The 9,235-nt window shown below is 39.0% G+C and overlaps 1 protein-coding gene across 1 annotated transcript in view; it reads left to right on the top strand.

Moving 5' to 3' along the window:
* Window positions 1-2,082, top strand: part of DSC1 (desmocollin 1) — a 21,172-nt gene extending 19,090 nt beyond the window's left edge. Inside the window, exons 15-16 of the mRNA XM_015565691.1 lie at window positions 478-708; window positions 1,578-2,082. Coding sequence (XP_015421177.1) covers window positions 478-708; window positions 1,578-1,775 — 429 coding nt within the window. The 3' untranslated portion in view covers window positions 1,776-2,082. The remainder of the gene's footprint in view (window positions 1-477; window positions 709-1,577) is intronic.
* The last annotated feature ends 7,153 nt before the right edge of the window (window positions 2,083-9,235 follow it).

Raw genomic sequence — 9,235 nt, 5'->3', positions numbered from 1 at the left:
GGTCTCAACCTGTGGGTCGTGACCCCTTTGGTGGTCGAACTACCCTTTCACAGGGGTAGCATAAGACCATCCTGTATATCAGATATTTATATGACGATCCATAACAGTTATGAAGTAGCAACATGACAGTTATGAAGTAGCAACAAAAATAAGTTTATGGTTGGGTCACAACATGAGGAACTGTATTTAAAGGGCCAGAAGGTTGAGAACCACTGCTTTAATAACATCTGAGTAGCCCTACCTTCAGCTAGAATTCTATTCTGAGGCACTAAGAGTTAGGGCTTCAACATAAACATTTTGGGGGGCCACCACTCAACCCTAACCCCTATGCTAGGGGACCGTGATTGTCTTGGCTTGGTGTTTGGGGAACTGAGAGGCACAGTAAGGGTGTGGTTTGCCTGTGGCGGGAGAGACATGAAAGCAAGCTGTTAGCTTCCATTGGAGTCACTCATGTTCTAACTCTCACTCTGTTTTTAGGAGGCAAACATTAGACTCCCCACACAGACCTCCAACGTCTGCGACACAAGCCTGTCTGTGGGCACTCTTGGGGGCCAGGGCATCAAAACACAGCAGAGCTTTGAGATGGTCAAAGGCGGAGGCGGACACCAGACCTTGGACTCCGTGAAGGGGGCAGGGCAGGGCGTGATGGAGGCTGGCAGATACACGTACACCGACTGGCACAGCTTTACCCAGCCCCGGCTTGGCGAGGTGAGTGCCGTGTCTTTGGTTCGTATTACATGGAAGTTAACACTGTTTGCCAATCAGGATGTCCCCAAAGTGTTACTCGTCATCCACCCTGAGTTCCTCATCTCTTAGATGTTGAATTATTAGAGACATGGATGTCAAATCCAATCCCAAAGGGAAAAATGATTTTGTGAAGTTCGCTTTTTAAAATGAGGTTTGCAGAACTTTACCTAGGAGCGGCAGATGTAATCACGTTTAGGAAGTGTACAAAGACTGATAGCGTCTTCCCTAAAAGTTACAAGGAAAGTCACCCGAGTGAAACACTTGTTAGAGGGTAATCCCCGCATCATAAATGATAAACATTTCTTAGTGTGTTGACGCCTTCGCATGGTTATAAAATGCTGGCTGTCAACACCATACAGATAAACTTTAAAGTTTTATTCGGGGTTTTCAGTTTCTTGTTTTATGTCCAGGTTAATCAACATAGGTTAATATTAGCCAGTTTAATAGAATACATTATGATAGCTATTTAATAGCGTATCAACAATAAGAATCGTAGCCGACTCTGGTTTCCCCAAATACGCGAAGTTACAGAGGCCCATTTCAATGACACTAATCTGAAGTTCAGATGGGAACTAGTCAGTCGGTTGTGTGATATATGTGCAACTTTAGTTCGTCCTAAATGTTTCCCCTGGCAGCATTGATATATTTGCTATATTTTAAGAATGACTATAATACAGACCAATCATGTGCATTTTTTATGTGTAGGAATCCATTAGAGGACACACTCTGATTAAAAATTAAACAGTCAAAGGTAAATCAAAGACATTCTTTTTATGCTAAAATGTTTAGGTGTTTTTAAAAAATAATAAAATGTGCTCTTTTTGCTACAGAAAGTGTATCTGTGTGGACAAGACGAGGAGCACAAACATTCCGAGGACTACGTCCGTTCCTACAACTATGAGGGCAAGGGGTCGATGGCCGGCTCTGTGGGCTGCTGCAGTGACCGGCAGGAGGAGGAAGGGCTGGAGTTTCTCGATCATCTGGAACCCAAATTTAGGACGCTGGCCAAGACGTGTATAAGGAAGTGAGGGGCCTGTTCAGAGAGTGCCACCTGCGGCTGCAGATGGAGGCGTTCACTGAACCTAACCGTGACCCCGCCTCTGCTAACGTACCGGAGGCAAACTCCGAGTGGTGTGGATAAGTCACTACACATGTCAAGCTCCTCCATTCCCGAGTCTGACATAGCTTCGTGTTCTCTAGAAATAAGTTTCTTGGGTCCGTCTTCTTCTGCGAGCCTGTACATATCGCCCCTTTCAGCATCTTTTGTTACTTGTATCCTGTGGAAGAGAGAGAGCTGGGTATTGCGGAGTCTAATAAAAATGAATTTTTGTTTTAGATGACAAACACTTTCTTCCAAACCTCGGGGAGACTCCTGCTTTTAGGGATTTTGTCTTTGGTGCCAGAGCGTTGCTCCTTGCCCCAGTGGCTGGTGGTGGAGGGTTTGTGGGTGTCCTGCGGTCAGCCTTCACTTGGGGACCGTCGCTCCTGGCGCGGTGCACTTTCAGGGCCCTGGGAGCGGGTCCTTGGTCTCTGCCCCTGTGAATGCCTATCAGGCTCCCACAGCTTCTGGGATTGGGAAGGACTTGGAGCAGGACAAGTTTACAGCAATTCGAGCCAGGGAGTTGATAAGGATCACATGAGAGGATTTCCATGAAAGACTTGCAACCTTGATGTCCAGGGGTTGACTTAGACCCACAAATCTGTTTTGCTTGCTGGTCAGGATGTATAGTTACTTTTTAAAAACATAAATACCTTGGCAAGAACACGCACTCCCTCCTTTGCCACAGGCCCACCCTCTGCAGGCACTTGTGGGACAAGCCCTGCAGGCATTAGGCTTGCAGCTCGGACCTCAGTGCTTAGACCTCTGCACGTGCTGTAGACGGAGTGGCCACTCACTCATCCTGGAACGCAATACTCCGCCTACATGGGCAATGACCATAAGGAAGTGGAAAATCAGAAATAAAGTGAGTCTGGTGTGTGTATGCTAAAAACTGAAACCTGTTAGAGCAACACCTACCAAACACGTGTTGAATGATAAATGAATGAACATCTAAGCTAATAAGTTATTTTAGATGCCTAATATCTTAATAAGATACTACATCTTATTAATGTAGAAAGAAACCATATATTTAAGTAATATTTTAAGAGTTTTCTGTGCCAAACTATACAGTATATTTATAAACAATAACAGCATACATCACACGAGCAACACCTACCAAACACGTGTTGAATGATAGATGAATGAACATCTAAGTTAATAAATTATTTTAGATGCCTAATATTTTAATAGGATACTACATCTTATTAATTTAGAAAGAAACCATATATTTAAGTAATATTTTTAAGAGTTTTCTGTGCCAAACTATATAGTATATTTATAAACAATAAAAGCATACATCACACAGAAATTTCTTAGTCAGTAAAAACTGGTTTTTCATAAAACTACGAACTAGTTAACTATTAAAAAATTAAGTGGTTACTTTTTTAAATGTTTTGTGACTAGACTCCTTACTCTCAGCAGTTCCTATTAAAGGTGGTTCTTGGCATGAAATTGGATATTAGAGCAGAATAAAAAAGTTTTAATAAGTAAGATTTTATTTTATAAGCTGTCCACATTCTATGACTTTATAGTCATTGTGAGGAAAATAATTTTGGAGGGAAATACAATTTCTGTAGTCTGACATACATGTTACTCTGACAATGATACCAGTTTTGAAATTCTAAAATGTAATATTAACATTTTGGAAATATATCAAATACCATGATAAGTAATACTCTTTAATGTAGGTGCAGAATGTTTTCTGAACGGTTAAAATTTGCTAACCAAACATTAACTTACATGTGTTTGTTTATGTCTTCTTATTTCTTAACTTTGCTTCAATAGGGAAGAGAAAACTTATATCTGAACATAAAGTACAGTTAAAGGCCAAAGAAAGATTGCTTGGCCAGCAAGAACAAACACTGACAGTTTTGCCAGGATTATTAGAAAGTGAGGGAAATGAATTTGTGCTACGAAGCTTTGGCTACTTAAAGTGTTTTCAAATATCAATGAAATTTATCTCACAGAGAAACTGTGACTGGTTTTTGATTTATGTAGGAAATTCATAGTCATTTTCTGTTTACACTCAAAATGAAATGTTAATTACATGATTGATGAACATTTTGAAACTCCACTGGACTGTTTACAAATTTGGTTTATTAATAAAGCATTGTATTTTATGGATTATTTCATATAAATTGATTGTCAGTAATTGAATCATTCTCAATTATTTTTCTATAGCTAAATCTATAGTTAGGTAAAATTAAATTTTCTTTTTCTTGATTCATGTAAAAAAGTCCATGGAAACATCAAAATAGATAAAGATTAATATAATCATTATAAATGAGCTTCGTTAAATACTGACTTAACTTTACTGCCTTTTTAATTCCTCCTGAGTCTATTAAAGTATTTTATAACACTTGATATCTAGGCATATATCTACTTGTTAAAAATGGAGTGTGCTATGTTATTTGGAAAATGTACACAATAGATATTTTAGAGTTGAGGATTTTTATTATCATAGAAAGGAAAAGCTAACTCCCTTTTTATGGTGTGTTAGTTGTAAAAGTCCTGTTCTAGTTAAAAATCATCATTAGGTTAGTTAGTCAATCAAGCAAACAATGTGCATCACTTCATGTCTCTGGACTCTTTTATCTGCTTTTCTAATGAATCTGAAGGAACTTTGCATTTGGCCAGACATTACCTCGGTCTTTCTAATTATGTAGGGGAAAGAAAATAAAACTACAGCAGGAGAAAGCATTACTCAGAATGGATAGACACTCCTATATTGTGGAGGGCCCAATAAAATTGAGCAAACATAATTTTTTAAAAAACGCTTTGAAAGCATAGTGTTGCATTAAAAAAACACCTTGACCTCAAATTCTTACCAACAATAAAATAATAACATTTTCAAATACATAGACTAAGTACAGTATATAAGAAACATTATAAAAACAAACGTGTAAAGTAGATTTATAATATACAATTTGTAAATACAGATCAAATTATTTAAAAATCTCTACCTCTTACAGTAAGTTTTTTGACTGATAGGAATAAAATATCCCAAACAAAACCAATCTGTAGAGTTGAATGTTGTTTATTTCATAACTTTAGAGGGAAAAAATGAAGAAGTATGGCTTTCCTCTGTATTTGGCCTGAGAATGTACAGGATTTTAAACTTGTTAAAATCTAGTCGTTATTGTGCAACAGTTACCTATTTGCAGTCTGTTTTTATTTGCCCATGTTTCGGGACCTTTAAATACAATAACATGGCATCATTAGTTTCCAAAAGAACTTCAAGGTTTCCTTTAAAATACTCAAGGTTTTACCTTGATTTCACACTAAGAATTCATGCAGAATTATTTTCTGCCAGCTATAGTTCAAGAAAAAGAAAAGGAACTCTCTAACGCAAAGTGGAAATGAAAGCATTTCCTTGCTGTGGCTTTGTCTCTGCTATAAAATATGTAGAAAATTTTGGAATTAAGGGTGGATGACATTTACATAGTTCATTTACATAAAACTTAAAACCCAAATTCACAAAGATGTTTTGTCCATAGTAGGTCTTCTATAAGAGGGATCGCTTACCTATTTGAGATATTTCTTAGGTATTTGAGACCCACACTGAAGTTCTTGAAGTGTGATTCCTGGACCAGTAGCCACAGCATCACCTGGGAACTTGTTAGACATGCTAATTCTTGGGTTCCACCCCCAGATCCACGAAACAGGAAACTGTTCGTGAGGTCCTATCAGGTTCCCCCTGTACCACCAGCTCTTGGCTGCTCAGTGTTGTCCACAGCACCTGAGAGCTTGTGAGGAAGGGAGTTCAGGCCCCACCTCAGACCTAGAGAATCAGAGTCTGCATTTGGACAAGACTGCACATGGAACAGAGGATCCCCTGAGAGGAACCTGCAAAGACTAACAGGTAAACAACACAATTAGCCAACTAGAGTTAGAAACAGGTGGCCTCAGGCCGCAGGTCTACGGCCATGTGTCCTAAGGAAGTTTGTCCCTTGTGACCCAAATTCAAGACCATCTTGCCTCTCACCTCCCACAAAGCAGAACCCCCACTCTGTTTTCTTATGTAGCCAGATATTGACTCTGAACTTTGTACCTAAGCATGCCATACATTGGAGGGTAGACAATGACACACAAGGCAACCAAATTGAAGTAAAAGGCATGTTCATTGTCACTTAGTCAATTTATTCTGCTAATCCATAATTAAGAAAAAAAATTACATGTTGACATTAATTGTTTTTGGTCAGGCCTATCCCAAAATTTACCAAATTTTGTTTGAATAAAAACCAATCTGTCTGAATAAAAGCCCTGATAGTGTAAGCAGCACACAGCATCCTGAGGCCATTTTGGCGAATAGGTGTCATGATGTATTCTTTTCATAATGAGCCAGTTTGTCACCATGTATGTTTCTGGCTTTTTATTTTTCTGGGTGTAGCTGACATTGAGTATCATAGGTGTGGCTAAGAATCTGTCAGAACCAAATTTGTCATAGTAAGTAATCATAGTCTATCATGATTATTTCTTTTTGTTTCAGACTGGGAAGAAAATGAAGAAAAAGTTTGAGTTGCTTTGATTTAATGTTTTAATTTACTATTAATTGATATTAAATACATAATGAAATATAATATACAAACACATAAATAGTTACTATGAAAAGTATTGATTATTAATATTAAATATTAATTTGATATTGATGTTTTAATATTGAAGTTAAACATGAGGAGGACACTTGTCACTGACAAACACGTGTTCCTTGGTATTTTGTGGGACGGTGGCAGAGACCACGGGTTATCTACCAACTATCCCCTAACCTAGTTCTTTCTTAGAGGCAGAGCTATGATTTTACCCATGCAGAATTATTTTCCATTATTTCCCCACCCCTTGAACTAAGTGCAACGTGTCCTAAATCCTGGTCAGCGAGAAGCAAGTGCAATGCTGTGTATAGTTTCTGAGAAAGTGTCTTAAAGGAGCTAATTCAGCTGACAGATTTTTGGGGTCTTTTTTTTTGTTTGCTTCCCCCAATGGTATTTCTTGATATCCACAACGATGTGATGCCTGGCACTCGAGCAGTCACCTGGGACACTTTGATTAGAAGCCAGGAGCCAGTTGTTGAGGATCATGAGCATAAAGTTAGAAGGAGCCTGGATCCCTGAAGACCCCAACCTGCTCTGGGCCTTTGTGTGCTAAAGCAATGAAATTTTAGGTTTTCTGTTAAATGTATTGAACTTAATCTGATACAGGGAGAGAAATAATTGATTTTTGTAAATCATGATTCAATACCCTTAACCTGCCTTAAGAACTCCTTTTCTTTTGGCTAAGATTTTAAAAACGATAAGTCTTGAAGATATCTGAATGTTCTCTAAACAGTGTCGAGGCAAAATGAAATATTGATTATTTCATGGGAATTAAAAAGGTATGCCTTTCCTGTGTCACTTCAAAATACTCTCTTGTATTCTCTCCAAAGTTAGGCGCCTGGCTTTGTAGGAAGTAAGGAGACCTGGATGCTTATGTTCACCTAAAGCATGATCTTTAACAAGTCATTGAATCTCATTTACTTTAATCCCTTCAACTGTTGAAAGAATTTTATTTGCTGGTTTTGTCAGCCAAACTGTGATGTTTTTCAATGTAGAATGATGTTTTATTCACCATTGTAGTCTTCCTTACACCTTGTTTTTGGTTTGTTTTAGTATATATACATGGCATTTAACAATTAATCAAAGCATTACATTAAAAAGTTAAATGAAATCATCTTCCCTAAAGACACAGTTTTAAAATTTACTGTACTAGTTCCACCACTTGATCCTCTGCTCCTAAGAATTGTGTGAATAAACTGTGTTCCCTTAAGTCTGAGAGATTCCATATTTTGGTTGCATTCTAATAGCCTGAGGCATCTTCTAATTTTTTCAGTTAATATCTAGAGAAATAAAATAAATACAATTTATTATCTTATTAATCCAATAAATTTCCATCACGATCTAAAACTTTTCTTATGCCAACTCAAATAGACCTCAAGTTGAGTAGAGGTAAGCTTGACAGACACAGGAAATTGTAGAGGTTGCAGCCCATGACAAATGGAAGTTTAATGCTTTCTTCTGTGTGATGAGTGGTGATTCACATGCTAATGGGCTGAGTGGGAATTCTGCTCTTCCACGTTAGAGGCTGTACACAACACAGTATATCATTATTATTAGTAGTAGTGGTAGTAGTAGTTGTAGTAGCAGTCTTAATCCTCACCTGAGGGTATGTTTTCATTGATATTTAAAGAGAAAGGAAGAGGGGGAAGAGAGGGAGGGAGAGAAAAAGAGAGAGAGAGGTAAGAGAAATATCAGTTGCCTCCCATATGTGCCTGGACCAGCGATCTTACCCATAACCTAGGTCTTTGCCCTGCCCAGGAATCAAAGGGGCAACCTCCTGGCTTATGGGACAACACTCCAACCACCTGAGCCACCTGGCTGGGGCAACATATTATCCTATATAATAAAAGTGTAGTAATGCAAATTGTCCCCCGGGGGGTGGGGCCAGCTGGGGGAAGGCAGGGAGGTCCCGGCTGGCAGCGGGCAACTGCTAGGGACCCTACCAGCGCACAAATTTCCCTCCCAGTGCACAAATGTTGTGCACGGGGCCTCTAGTTAACTATAATCACCATGCTGCACATTAGATCCCTAGAGCTTATTCACCTTATAACTGGAGGCTTGTACCCTCTGACTAGCACTTCTCCATCTGCCTGCACCACCCCAGCCCTGGTAACCACATTTGAATTTTCATTAGGATATCTCTCTATATCTATAGTTTCCTCTCTCCCTCTCGCTCTCTTTCTTTCTTTCGTGTATATATGAGTTTGCTTCTCCAAAATGGATTAGGTGAAAAAAATTCACCCTAGTTCAATAAATTACAAGACTTATTTTCAGCTTGAGCCTCACGTTCATTGACCACTGTTTATTAATGACTTTCACAGGCTTCCTGCACCTGGCAATTACATAGCACTCTCATGCTTCACGTTCAGTTGTCCTGAGGCTAGCAGCCTCTATTACCGGGCTGCTGCTCAGAGGCCCTGGAGTAAATTTCTGTTTTGCTTCCAGCCAAAGTTTTACATATGGCAATCTCAAAGTAACCCCCTAACTTGTTAATAATTAGCCTCTGATTATACTCAGCAAACATTTACTGAGGCTCCACGTTGCAACAGGCATGGCTGTAGGCACTAAAGTAGAGACCAATGTAAAATCTCATGAGAATTACATTGTACTACAGAGAGACAGATTAAGAAAAACAAGTAAAATTTGAGAGAGAGATGGTAGGTAGGAGCGATCTGCCAATGCGCTCACCAACACAACGAGAAGACCTGGATAAAACACAGAATCTCTTTCGAGCTACCAGGACGTTACAGAATCCACAAGAAGTAGAGAGGCTGATGTTGCAGAGAGGAGGGCACCCGGG

The sequence above is a fragment of the Myotis davidii genome, unplaced genomic scaffold (genome assembly GCF_000327345.1).
Source record: "Myotis davidii unplaced genomic scaffold, ASM32734v1 scaffold520, whole genome shotgun sequence".
Classification (NCBI taxonomy): Eukaryota; Metazoa; Chordata; class Mammalia; order Chiroptera; family Vespertilionidae; genus Myotis; species Myotis davidii.
Note: the sequence above shows the minus strand (reverse complement) of the source record. Positions and strands in the feature narration are given on the sequence as shown.